Consider the following 14,678-nt stretch of genomic DNA (forward strand, 5'->3'; position numbering starts at 1 on the left):
TTAAAAAATATAATGAAAGATGGGACGCCTGGGTGGCTCAGTCGGTTGAGCGTCCAACTCTTGGTTTTGGCTCAGGTCCTGATCTCAGGGCTGTGAGTTCAAGCCCCACATAGGGCTCCATGTTCAGCCAGCAGCCTGCTTGAGATCCTCTCTCTCCCTCTCCTTTGGCCCCTCCCCCTGCTCACGTTTGTGTGTGCACTCTCATAAAGAAGTTTATCTTTAAAATTTATATATATAACTCCAAATCTCCCATCATCAAGCATTTGCCCATCTCCATCATCACTAACTCAATGGAGGAGTCTGGACAGTAATAGTAAGCAGGGAGAGAATAGCCCACGGAACTCTGTCCTACCAACAAAACGTGGATCTTCCCTCACCTTTACTCCAGGTAGATGAGAACAGAACCCAGTGTGCGAATTAAAAGGAAGACTGGAGATAGACAACAGGAGGGTGGACAATCACCCCACCCTACCCTACCCCAGCAGTCTTTTCTTGCCATCCCTTTCCTTCTTGCGCTCCTCACACTTTGCATTTCCTCCAGCTTAGCACTGTGCCCCTCACAGCAGCAGCCATTACCCCTAAGGTTCCAAAGCCCTCATTCTGGTTTGGTTCTTAGTCATGGGTTCTTGTCTGAAATCTGTTCTCCTTTTCCAAGTAACACAAATTCCTTTTTTGTTTGTTTGTTTGTTTGTTTTTTCTTCTCTTCTAAACAGGCCCAACCTCATTCACAGGTGAGGATGGCAGGAGTGGAGGTGGATGGAGATGTTCCTATTTCTATTCCAAGGGCTGCACTAAGGTACTTAACTTCCTAAATTCTCACTTGAAAGTCAACATATTTAACCGTTGAAATGTAAACAAACCAGAGGCTAGCTTCCCTGCTACTCTTCTGTACATTATGGATTGCATATGACTTGGGGTGTCAGTCTTGAGAACTTTTTAACACTACTTTTCTGGGGAGATGTTTAAATAAATGGTCTAAGAGTAACCTTTTAGAGTAGAACAGGATCTTTTTTGTAAATGGAAGGAATACTTCAAATAACGAACAAACCATATCACTACAAGGAGCAGTCATGGACTCTCCATTTGCCTACACGATGTAGTAATGTAGACATGTACTCTAATGATAATGGTGATGAAAAAAGCATGAGACCCCTGGCCAGACTGATCAAAAAGAAAAGAGAAATGACCCAAATCAACAAAATCATGAATGAAAGAGGAGAGATCACAAGCAACACCAAAGAAATACAAACAATTATAAGAACATATTATGAGCAACTCTATGCCAGCAAATTAGATAACCTGGAAGAAATGGGTGCATTCCTAGAGATGTATCAACTACCAAAATTGAACCAGGAAGAAATAGAAAACCTGAACAGACCTATAACCACTACGGAAATTGAAACAGTCATCAAAAATCTCCCAAGAAACAAAAGCCCAGGGCCAGATGGCTTCCCAGGGGAATTCTATCAGACATTTCAAGAAGAATTAATACCTATTCTCCTGAAACTGTTCCAAAAAATAGAAATGGAAGGGAAACTTCCAAACTCATTTTATGAGGCCAGCATTACCTTGATCCCAAAACCAGACAAAGACCCCATCAAAAAAGAGAATTACAGACCAATATCCTTGATGAACATGGATGCAAAAATTCTCACCAAAATACTAGCCAATAGGATCCAACAGTACATTAAAAGGATTATTCACCACGACCAAGTGGGATTTATTCCTGGGCTGCAAGGCTGGTTCAACATCCGCAAATCAATCAACGTGATACAATACATTAACAAAAGAAAGAACAAGAATCATATGATCCTCTCAATAGATGCAGAAAAAGCATTTGACAAAGTACAACATCCTTTCTTGATCAAAACTCTTCAGAGTATAGGGATAGAGGGTACATACCTCAATATCATAAAAGCCATCTACGAAAAACCTACAGCGAATATCATTCTCAATGGGGAAAGGCTGAGAGCTTTTCCCCTAAGGTCAGGAACGCGGCAGGGATGTCCACTCTCACCACTGCTATTCAACATAGTATTAGAAGTCCTAGCCACAGCAATCAGACAACAAAAAGAAATCAAAGGCATCCAAATCGGCAAAGAGGAAGTCAAACTCTCACTCTTTGCAGATGATATGATACTGTATGTGGAAAACCCAAAAGACTCCACCCCAAAACTGCTAGAACTCATAGAGGAATTCAGTAAAGTAGCAGGATATAAAATCAATGCACAGAAATCAGTGGCATTCCTATACACCAACAACAAGACAGAAGAGAGACAAATCAAGGTGTCTATCCCATTTACAATTGCACCCAAAACCATTAGATACCTAGGAATAAATCTAACCAAAGAGGCAAAGGATCTGTACTCAGAAAACTATAAAATACTCAGGAAAGAAATTGAAGAAGACACAAAGAAATGGAAAAACGTTCCATGCTCATGGATTGGGAGAATCAACATTGTGAAGATGTCAATGCTACCTAGAGCAATCTACACATTCAATGCAATCCCCATCAAAATACCATCCACTTTTTTCAAAGAAATGGAACAAATAATCCTAAAATTTGTATGGAACCAGAAGAGACCCAGAATAGCCAGAGGAATACTGAAAAAGAAAAGCAAAGCTGGTGGCATCACAATTCCGGACTTCCAGCTCTATTACAAAGCTGTCATCATCAAGACAGTATGGTACTGGCACAAAAACAGACACATAGATCAATGGAACAGAATTGAGAGCCCAGAAATGGACCCTCAACTCTATGGTCAACTTATTTTTGACAAAGCAGGAAAGAATGTCCAATGGCAAAAAGACAGTCTCTTCAACAAATGGTGTTGGGAAAATTGGACAGCCACATGCAGAAGAATGAAACTGGACCATTTCCTTACACCACACACAAAAATAGACTCCAAATGGTTGAAAGACTTAAACGTGAGACAGGAGTCCATCCAAATCCTAAAGGAGAACACAGGTAGCAACCTTTTCGACCTTAGCCGCAGCAACTTCTTCCTAGAAACATCGCCAAAGGCACGGGAAGCCAGGGCAAAAATGAACTATTGGGATTTCATCAAGATAAAAAGCTTCTGCACAGCAAAAGAAACAGTCCACAAAACCAAAAGACAACCGACAGAATGGGAGAAAATATTTGCAAATGACGTATCAGATAAAGGGCTAGTATCCAAAATCTATAAAGAACTTATCAAACTCAACACTCAAAGAACAAATAATCCAATCAAGAAATGGGCAGAAGACATGAACAGACATTTCTCCAAAGAAGACATCCAAATGGCCAACAGGCACATGAAAAAGTGCTCAACATCGCTTGGCATCAGGGAAATCCAAATCAAAACCTCAATGAGATACCACCTCACACCCGTCAGAATGGCTAAAATTAACAAGTCAGGGAACGACAGATGTTGGCGGGGATGTGGAGAAAGGGGAACCCTCCTACACTGTTGGTGGGAATGCAAGCTGGTGCAACCCCTCTGGAAAACAGTATGGAGGTTCCTCAAACAGTTGAAATTAGAGCTACCGTTCGATCCAGCAATTGCACTACTGGGTATTTACCACAAAGATACAAATGTAGGGACCCGAAGGGGTACATGTACCCCAATGTTTATAGCAGCAATGTCCACCATAGCCAAACTGTGGAAAGAGCCAAGATGCCCATCGACAGATGAATGGATAAAGAAGATGTGGTATATATACACAATGGAATATTATGCAGCCATCAAAAGGAATGAGATCTTGCCATTTGCAACGACGTGGATGGAACTGGAGGGTGTTATGCTGAGTGAAATAAGTCAATCAGAGAAAGACATGTATCACATGACCTCACTGATATGAGGAATTCTTAATCTCAGGAAAGAAACTGAGTGTTACTGGAGTGGTTGGGGGTGGGAGGGATGGGGTGGCTGGATGATAGATATTGGGGAGGGTATGTGCTACGGTGAGCGCTGTGAATTGTGCAAGACTGTTGAATCACAGATCTGTACTTCTGAAACAAATAATGCAACATATTTTAAGAAAAAAGAAAAAGAAGAAGATAACAGGAGAGGAAGAAAAGGGGAGTATGTCAGAGGGGGAGACGAACCATGAGAGATGATGGACTCTGAAAAACAAACTGAGGGTTCTAGAGGGGAGGGGGGTAGGGGGATGGGTTAGCCTGGTGATGGGTATTGAGGAGGGCACGTTCTGCATGGAGCACTGGGTGTTATGAACAAACAATGAATCATGGAACACTGCACCAAAAACAAATGATGTAATATATGGTGATTAACATAACAATAAAAAATTAAAAAAAAAAAAAAAAAAAAAAAGAAAAAAGCATGAGATCTGGAATATGAAGAGCTGGAGTATGAGGAGCTAGATATTCCACCTGGCTCCACTATTTGGTATTTAACCATGGCAACTCACTTAAATTGTGTGTGCAATTCTTGAAATAGGGATAACAAAACTCCACTCCACAGCAGGGATTCCCAGCTTATTTTTCAGAAAAAAAGTAAATAAAAAAAATGTATGTGAGAGAGATTTGTGGAACTGATAGGAGTTCTGGCTCTTCATTGATGCAAGTCACAGTAACCTCCAGTCTACTTTACTGTCATTTAATGTACCATCACTATTATTTCATCAAATAATGAACAACTGAAACCAACACAAGTTTTGAAGAACCATAATTTTAAAATGAAGAACAGTTCTTTAAAATGTGTTCATTTTGTTGTCATTAAAAATTTAGAATTTCTCATCTTCTCATTTTTCCATGGACCAATAAACATACCTTGGATGAGAACTCTAAACTAACATGGTTACCAGAGGAACATTATGGCTATTAATATTCTAACCATTATGCATATACATAAAATAAATTATACATCTGTTCAAAATGTACACTGTTCTGAATCTTAATTAGAGCTGAATTGCATTTAATAAAAAATTTGGATAGAACAAAACCAAGCAAAAGGAAGTTTTCAATGCAATAGGAATTTCATAATAAAGTGAAATCATCTTCAAAAGAAAAATTTTTATTCAAACTGAATATTCTTTGACTATATTAGTTTTATTACAGTAGCCTGCTATGACTTGTTTAATTAGAAACATAGAGGCTTATGTTCTCCAGTTACTTATGGGAATATGAGAACACAGGACAGGAGAAAAATATTCTATTTTTAATGATAAATTACTTAGTTCAGCTAAACAACTGGATGGATTTTGTTTTGTATCAAGTCTTATCACATTTGCAGTCCACTGAGATGAGGCATCCTACCTCATTACTGAAAAGTAAAACTGCTGAATGTATTTAATAATTAGCACTTGTTCTGCTGAAGCTAGGAAAGGTGTCAGGTCTTTATAATGATAGCAAATACCATAAGCAAAACCAAATATCAAATAAATGCCCTTGTGGTATCAGTGGGTGCTGAAATTGGCACATTAGGAGTCAGAACCAAAAGTGAAATATTTCTGGCATTGCTTCTGAAGAAAAATAAATATCACAGCAAACATTCCCCAAATATCCTCCAGAACCTTCTTTACAGACTGTGGGTTTAATATGTGACCAAAAAACACACACAAAACTACATTTACAAATCAGATTTGTGGCTCTTAGGTAATTCTGAGAGAAGCTATCTAATTGGAAATTTTGATATCTGCCACCTCAGGTCAAATTGATAAGAGAATTAGTCACGAAAATGAGGATTGGGAGATGAATCAACAATTAACCAAATCCCCATTATGAAAGTTTAATCATAATTAATTTGCAAATACTGATTGTTGGCATACTTCCCTTATTTAGAATGAGATAGAAACTTATAACATCCTCAACAGGGATAGCTACACAAGTCAATCCAAGGGCTAACTGCATCAGAAAATTGGTGAGGGAATCATTGACGGGGTAAATCTTTCAAACTGCTAGTTTTTAATTGGGAAGCACAATCTATTAACAGGGAGTTCAAGTTCCCTTTTCTTTGTATGGTAATTGAGTACCTACCTGCCAGATTTATTCTAACTGTTCAATGGGTTTGTAAAACTTTATCATCTGTTGCTCCAACTTTTCCTAAAATATATTCATGTAGTTTATTGCTAGATGTTTATCCTTATAAGGTATTGTTCTTTCTAAATTTCTAGTTCTAAAACAGGACTTTGAAATGTAATGAAGTTGGTAGCTTAAAATTAATCACACAAAGTTAATCCAGACTATGATAAGTTTAAGGAACACTTCAGGTAAATAAAAATGAGGAAATACAAAAAATATCTCCTTTGCCTAGTGCTTAGTTACTAAAACATTCTGTTCACTTTTGTCCCAATATAAAGCTAAATTTGCCTAAATATGGATGCTTCCACTGAGACACAAGAGACCGAAGGGGGAAGTGACAGGATCTCCCTTGGACTCAATTTGGCAAATGCATCTCATCCATTTTTTCCAACCAAGAGTCTCCATTCAATTATTTTCTACCCCAATCTTTGCATCTTCCTTCTATTCTGTCTCTGTGACTGTATAGTTTCTTGCTTTTCTCCTTTCCTGGGAATACCTTTCCCTCTAATATCAGGCAATTAGGCTTTTTAATGCCCAACTAAGTCTGACCACCTTCTTGGAAACTTCTCTTGATACTTCAGTTCCCACTAATGTTTTCCTTCTCAGAAATTCTGTATCACTTATAATATGTACCACTAGGTATATAAGCCCTGAGTTTATAGTTTCAAATATTTGTTTAATTGCTTTCTTTATTCAAACCTTATCTATCTTAACATTGTATTTATAGGCAGGAACTATAAATATGTGTATTTATATTTATACACACACACACACACACACATATATACATGTATACACACACACACAATTGTACACACTTTAACTCTCCCTCTCTGCCCAGCCCAACCTAAACACACATTCACACACTCCCAACCACCTGCCCATCACTCCCCACTCCATCCCAACCATTTCCATGCCTCCGGGCTTTCTCACATTCCTCATGAAATCATCAAGGCTACCAGTCTAAACCAATGGCAGTTTCTCCCCATCAGGCTTCATTTTCCTCCCTAATGAACCTAAAGCTCATAGTCCATCAATTCATTTATCTTCTGGTCTTTACTTCCATTTTCTTGCCACCTTATCCTTCCATTCCACTTTTTCTCTGTAAAATTCCATGAGGCTCAGTACAAACATTTGATTCTTCCATTTTATCCCATATGGAATTCTTACTTTATTCTCATTATGGCTCAGTAATTCTCCTATTCTGCAAAAGCAGTTAATCAAAATTTTACTTCTTTCCTTAACAGAAGACCCAGACACATATCTTAATGAGAAAATAAAGAACATTAAATAATTCCCTCCCAAATACTTCCTTCTATCTGCCTCTACTCATCCTCCCTCATTCTGATTTGATCAGATACGTGTCTCCTAATTCAAGGTTTTCCACCTCTGTTTAGTGACTCATCCATTTTTACCTCTAGAGAACTACCACCCCCACCTTTATCTTCAACTTTATCCTCAACTTTCCTGGCCTCTCCTTTCACTGAAATTTGCTCAAATGCCTCCTGACTCTGAAAACCTTCAATACACCACATGTTCCTCTGTCGAAGTCCTCCATTCCCTTTCACATTCCAAAGATATTTGAAGGAATATTCCTACACTCCTTTCTTTCCTCTCTACCACTCATTTATCAACTCTGTGGTGTAACTTTTGCCACCATCAATCCACTGACTGCTTTAACAAGGTTACCGATGGATCCCATACTGTCAAAATCAAGGAAAATCTATTTTACACTTTGCTTACTCAATTTCTTGGAAGCAGTTAACATTGTGGATCACTGGTTCTTCCTGAAAATTCTTTCCTTTCTCACATGCATGGTACCTGAATCTTCTGATTTCCTTCCTTGGATTCTGTTTCTCTTTATTGCCTTTCTAGATTCCACTTAACCTACCTCCCTCAGCTTTTGATATTTCCATAGGGCTTTGACCTAGGTCCTTTGCCTTTATTGTTCTATACAAAAATAAGCAAACAGGTAAGATGTGTTCCATCACTCCCCACTCCTATGCCCATACCATAATAATCTACATCAGAGAAATAACCAGAGCCGTTAAAAGGCAAGGAAGGTTTCTGATGGTCGCCATCTTCTTCTTAGCTATTTTTTTTAACATTCTGTGATACACAAGACCACCAATTTTAGTCACAAAAGTCCCAATTCTCCAAAGAAAATAATGTTTTCAGCATCCCTAAATTATACAATAGAGAGGCGACTATGCATTCTTCCTTTTAACCAGTTCCAATAAAGAATGCACAATGCCTTCCAACTTTCGAGACAAAAAAATGTAGACTGTGAGAGAAAACTTCCTTTATTTTATAAGCTTTGCAACTTAAAAAGAGAAAGAAACTAAGCAAATTTTAAAATAATATAATTGTGAAGTTTTATCCCTATTATAACTCACCTCACTGACATTAAGTATTTACATTATTAACCTCCCCAATATATATTTGATAATTTCCCAATGTGTATCTCTAAATCAACCTCCATCTCTAGAATTCTTGCACACCACCCTCCCCTTCTCCATAAAAATTCTTTACCTGTTAAACCAAATTACTCATAATTAACTGAATGTATCATGCTGTTCCATACCTCCAAGACTTGCATATGCTTTTTCTTTTACAATACTTTTCATCTTACTCTTATTTTTGCAGCACATGGGTCACTTTCCCCCAGGAATAGTTAAATAACCTCTCTCATGTTCCCTTAACACTCTATTTACTTTTCTGCTCCTATTTCCCCTTTAAGTCTCTTAAGTTAAGGGCTACTTATGATTTACCATTATGCTTCAATACAATGCATTGCTAATAACAGGTGTTCAAACGCTTGCCGAATAAATACATAAATGAACCTGAGATGTCAGTGTAGTTCATAGAAGCCAGCAAGGGGGTTTTGTATGACACTTGTCCTTAAAACACTCCTCTTGTGGTATTTAAGAACCTCCATAATCTGGTTCCAGGCTCTGCACAAGATTTATCTCTATGTTCTGCCTTTTGATGCTTTTAGTTCTAGCCATTCCTAACTACTTGTAGTTCCCTGAGCAAGTAAGTTTTTCTGTCTTATTCTGAACTCTCTTCTTGGCATTTCTTCTTCTCTTCCCACTCTCTCTTTTACCTGCTCAGCTAATACTTGTCCTTGGATCTCAGCTTAGATAGCCCTTCTTTTGGCAAGCCTGCCTTTGCACCAGGACTGAATTTGTGACCCTCCTCTCTCTCCTTCAGGCCCCTCTTACTGATTCTTTACTTTGGACTTTTTGCCCATTTCTTCATTAGTTGAAGTGAGGGACCACACCTTATTCCTGTTGAAGTTGAACCTTCACCAGAGTACCTGGCACATAATTGACCAATGAATGACAAAAGCCTACATTAATAACCACATCCTCAGATACTATTCTGGAGGTAGTAAACCTAATGACCGACACAGATCTTCAGCTAGAAAGCCTTCCTCAAGTAATGTACCTAGTACATATAAAGAACTCCAATGATGTTTGTCAGATGGTAGAGAAGGGGTATAAAGAAGCTCCCTTTCCTAAGTTCCAAGTTCTAGGAATTTGGGAGACCACAAACCCTTTGACTTTAATACAACTTCACCTCAAAATCTCTCAATTACAGATCCTAGCCAGTGTCAGGCAAATACATATTAAAATACATACGGTATGGGGCACCTGGGTGGCTCAGATGGTTAAGCGTCTGCCTTCGGCTTGGGTCATGATCCCGGGGTTCTGGGATCGAGTCCCGCATCAGGCTCCCTGCTCCTTGGGAGCCTGCTTCTCCCTCTGCTTCTCTCTCTCTCTCTCTCTCTCCCTCTCTCTCTCCTTCTCTCATGAATAAATAAATAAAATCTAAAAAAAAAAAAAATACGTACGGTATGGATTGCTGCTGTTTTGATTGCAGATTCGACATTGGGGGTTCCTCACGGGCTGCCCAGGGACATGCTCTACCAATTTGCAATACATTTCAGGTCCTTTTTCTCCACATGTTGCATTTGTGGTGATGAGAGCATTAGAAGCAAGATTCAGGACAGCAGGGAATAAACCTGAAAAAGAAGGACAAATGAAGATTTGTGGGCCAGAAACAACATGGTATGATTTTGCTGCATTTTAAGATGAAATTAGGATATTTTTCAGAGCATTAAATTAATTGAAAATTAAATAATCAGTGATAATTGAATATTTGACTTAAGTACTCCATATAAATAACATGTGTTCTCAAATGAACATTTCTTTTTGGGTCTTAAATATAAAATCTAAACCTATCTTCTTAATTTTTAACCTCTAATAATTAGGAAGAAATTCCCATCTCTAACACACACTTTAAAAAAAATCTTCTCTTCGTGTTATTGGCAAAAGATCCATCTTCCGTCTTCCATTTCAGCTATTTTATATCTAGCAGTAAACTATAATCATATGTAAAGTTTTTGCACAAGTTTGCATTTATGTTTTTTGTGGTTATTTTTATGCTCCAATTATTATTTAGAATTAAGTGGTTGTAATTCCTTTATATCCAAACTGGAGAAAATAACAAATGATAAAAAGATTTTGGAAAACAATTCTTTACTGCCTTCTGTGCTATAAGGCCATATTATATAGCAATATATTATCAGAAACAATAAGTATAGTAGTCCGTGATCCTACCAGCAATTATTTCTTAGATACAATAGAAGTTTAAGCTTGCTCAGATAAAATCACAGAGACCCATCTTAGTGTAGAGTTGAGAAGGCCCTTCATTCCAAATGAACTCAGGTCTTGACTTTCTACAACTTAATGTCAATTTTGCTTCATGTATACATGTCTAGTATTTGTATTTTATGGATCTATTTTCAATGACAATATAGTAAAGCCATTTATCAGAAGCCACGCTAACTAAAAAACTTGTTTTGGAGAAAGTACATTTGAGATTACAGATAATTTGACTCAATTTGTATAAGGAACATGCTAACCATTTAGGTGGTCTCTGCTCTACACACATGCCAAGTAGGTCTACATTAGCTCAACCTCTGATAGAACGTTCTCTGTTAACTAAATCTTATGTCCCAGTGTTTTACTGAGATCCCTAGAGTTTTGAGTTCATCAGTGTTTTCTTCCCTATCTTCAAACCTTAGCACACGCTAGGTACAGAGTAAGTACCTAATATATTTGTAAAATGAACGGATTATAAATACTGGCCACATAAATGTTCTTTGCATTATCTGCATCTTCATCCTCCTCCCCCTCATCAGCGTTATTGAATGTTTATAATGTGCCAGGAACTCTTCTGTCAGGCACTGTTCCTGCACCCTATCTTCTTGGACTAATTTGCTACAAATGATACCCTTAGGAGCTACATGCTATTATTACCCTTATTTTATTAAGACGTTCAGTAACTTGCCTATGATTGCAGCTAGCAAATAGCAGAACTGTGATTTGAGCCCAAGAAATCTCGCTCCAGAGTCTATCCTCTTAATCACTATACTGCATGTTCTCTACTATATCATATGAAACTACATAAATCTATTGCTAACTTGTGGTCCTGGTTGATCTTAGAACTGCATTGAAAGAAATAGCAGTACAGCAAATAAAAAAGATTTTTAAATAATTTTGATCTCTTTTGTAATCACGCTCAACAATTTCAAAGAGGTAAGCGAATTCATAAGACCAGACAAGACCACAATTATTGTCTCAGTCACTCTCAGCGTCTCCCAAAAAGCTGACTCCAAACAATCTCTCTCTTCCCTCCCTCGCCACACTTTTACCAGTCTCTAAAATCCCTCTGGTTCTGCTGCTCCAATCTAGCCATGCCCCCACCCTCCCAGCCCTCCTGCCTTGTGCTTTTCTCCAGCTAATAGTTACTTGGGGTTTCCAATTTTTCCTTGTTTGCGAGATGTTCAGAACTTACTTTTTTTTGAGGAATTTTTTTTTATTAAGTTCAATTAGCCAACATATAGTACATCATTAGTTTCAGATGTAGAGTTCATTTATTCATCATTGCATATAACACCCAGTGCTCATCAGATCATGTGCCCTCCTTAATGCCCATCACCCAGTTACCCCATTCCCCCACCCCTCTCCCTTCTGCAACCCTCAATTTGTTTCCTGGAGTCCAGAGTCTCTCATGGTTTGTCTCCCTCTCTGATTTCTTCCCATCCAGTTTTCTCTCCCTTCCCCTATGGTCCTCTGCCTTATTTCTTATATCCCACATATTAGTGAAACCAGATGATAATTGTCTTTCTCTGCTTGACTTATTTCACTTAGCATAATCCCCTCCAGTTCCATACATGTCAGTGCAAATGGTAGGTATTCATCCTTTCTGATGGCTGAGTAATATTCCATTGTATATATGAACCACATCTTCTTTATCCATTCATCTGTTGAAAGACATCTTGGATCCTTCCACAGTTTGGCTATTGTGGACATTGCTGCTATGAACATTGGGGTGCACGTGTGTCTTCTTTTCACTACATCTGTATCTTGGGGTAAATACCCAGTAGTGCAATTGCTGGGTCATAGGGTAGCTCTATTATTAATGTCTTGAGGAACCTCCATACTGTTTTCCAGAGTGGCTGTACCAGCTTGCATTCCCACCAACAGTGTAAGAGGGTTCCCCTTTCCACATCCTCACCAAGATTTGTCATTCCCTGTCTTATTAAATTTGGCCATTCTAATTGGTATAAGGTGATAGTTCAATGTGGTTTGCACTTCCCTGATGGCAAGTGATGTGGAACATTTTTTCATGTGTCTGTTAGTCATTTGTATGTCTTTTTTGGAGAAGTGTCTGTTCATATCTTCTGCCCATTTCTTGACTGGATTATTTGTTTTTTGGGTGTTGAGTTTGAGAGGTTTTTTATAGATCTTGGATATCAGCCCTTTATCTGTTATGTCATTTGCAAATATCTTCTCTCATTCCATAGGTTGCCTTTTAGTTTTGTTGACTGTTTCCTTTGCTGTGAAGAAGCTTTTTATCTTGATGAAGTCTCAATAGTTCATTTTTACTTTTGTTTCCCTTGCCTTTAGAGACAGAACTTAGTTTTTTACTCAATCGCAATCACTATCTTATTCATTCTTCCCGATAAGTTTATTTCCCCAACCCCCTCGTTTCCCTCATCTGTATGCCCTGACCTGCTCAATGAGACTTTCTGCCAATGTGACATGAGTAGAGCTAATATGATCAGATGGTCACTGTCAGAAAAATATTAGCCATTCATAAAGCTACTGTTATATATTTCATGAGGAAATGTAGAGTGTTTTCTAAACGGTAAAGTACTATAAGTACAAATGTTATTTATTTATTTTTTTTAGTTTTACTTATATATGCAGACTTATTGGAAACTACCTCAATTTTGTGAGGTTCACCACATTATGAATTTTAAAATAATTTGATCTTTCCCAAAGCATTATCTCTTTACCTAGATTGGTAAATGATATATGATTAAATAAAGTTTGTCTTTCTCTTCTATCATTCATTGCCATTTTGCATTTAACTGTACAATTATTATTTCATCAAATATGTATTGAGCACAGTATGCCAGATACCATAAAAGATTTGGGAATGAAAACACTATTAAGATAGGCTTTCTTGTGAGAAGTGTATGAGATGAATCTCAAAGGAAAAATAGTAGTTTATCTGGTAGAGAAAAGGAAGAAGGTAAGAGCAAACACAGCAGGCAGAGGGAACAGCATATGAGTATGGACTTGTTTCTGAAAGCTTATGTGAATTTTGAGTGACTAATGGAGTTGTTGACTTTGTCATTGTCTTAACCTGTGAGATGACGTGACTGTTTAGACACGATACAGATCCAGGTATATAGATATACAGATACAGATATGGCTACAGATCTAGACACATACAGATTACACAGACTATACATAATGGGTCACATATACATCAAAACAAACTGCTGCCTATTTGTCACTGTTAGTAATTTGTTTTAGTGGGATTTTTTTCCAGGTCTTCATAATTTTAGTGTATAGTGTAGAACAAAATAGGTAATCAGAAGGAAGACATATGCCAGGCATCGTGTTTTTAGGACAAAACTCTACCTCTCATCTTGCTGGCCTGCAGAGTAAGTTTAGGTAGTTAAACCCCTTCTAATTCCTCCAAACAAAACCAGTTTACTTATACAAAAGCCATCTCAGGCAGTGGCCATCCATCTCTAAAACTGCCCCAGGACACTGTCAGTTTTGTTCTGTGATCTTTGTCTCCTCCCTCAGCTTTGACTAGTTCTGACTTTGACCCTGACCTTGAGTCTGTTTCACAGGTATGGGTAAGACTCCCCATGCCCTGCTCTGGTGCAGCCCTGTGTAGGACCTGATTTGAGTTGGCTCGATCTGCACTTTCTCAGGTCTGAGTAATCATGGGAGGGGGCCAGAAAGGAAAGACGACTGGTGAAAACTATTTTACTGTATATTGTAGGGTCTGAAAATATAGAATTGGATCCAATTCCCCCACAGAATTAAATGAATAAAATGTGAGCAAAATGACATGGCTGTAAAAGAATCACATGTAGAGAAATAACACTGATTCAGAAGCTATTTCATATTCATTGATAGGACTTAATCATTTGGTCACCCCACTGTATAGATTTTATCAGTCTCATTTTACAAATGAAGAACGTGTAGCCCAGAGAAGATGAACAATTCGCACAAAATTATGCATTAGTAAGACTGAAAACGAAGATTTGAACTCA

At 38.0% G+C, this 14,678-nt stretch overlaps 1 protein-coding gene across 8 annotated transcripts in view; it reads right to left on the reverse strand.

Annotated features, from left to right (window-relative positions):
* LAMA2 (laminin subunit alpha 2) overlaps positions 1-14,678 on the reverse strand; it is a 615,089-nt gene that overhangs the window by 462,633 nt on the left and 137,778 nt on the right. For all 8 annotated transcript variants that reach the window (XM_027602582.2, XM_027602583.2, XM_027602581.2 and 5 more), the window contains exon 2: positions 9,882-10,052. In XM_027602582.2, coding sequence (XP_027458383.1) covers positions 9,882-10,052 — 171 coding nt within the window. The remainder of the gene's footprint in view (positions 1-9,881; positions 10,053-14,678) is intronic.

The sequence above is a fragment of the Zalophus californianus genome, chromosome 7 (assembly GCF_009762305.2).
Source record: "Zalophus californianus isolate mZalCal1 chromosome 7, mZalCal1.pri.v2, whole genome shotgun sequence".
Taxonomy (NCBI): domain Eukaryota; kingdom Metazoa; phylum Chordata; class Mammalia; order Carnivora; family Otariidae; genus Zalophus; species Zalophus californianus.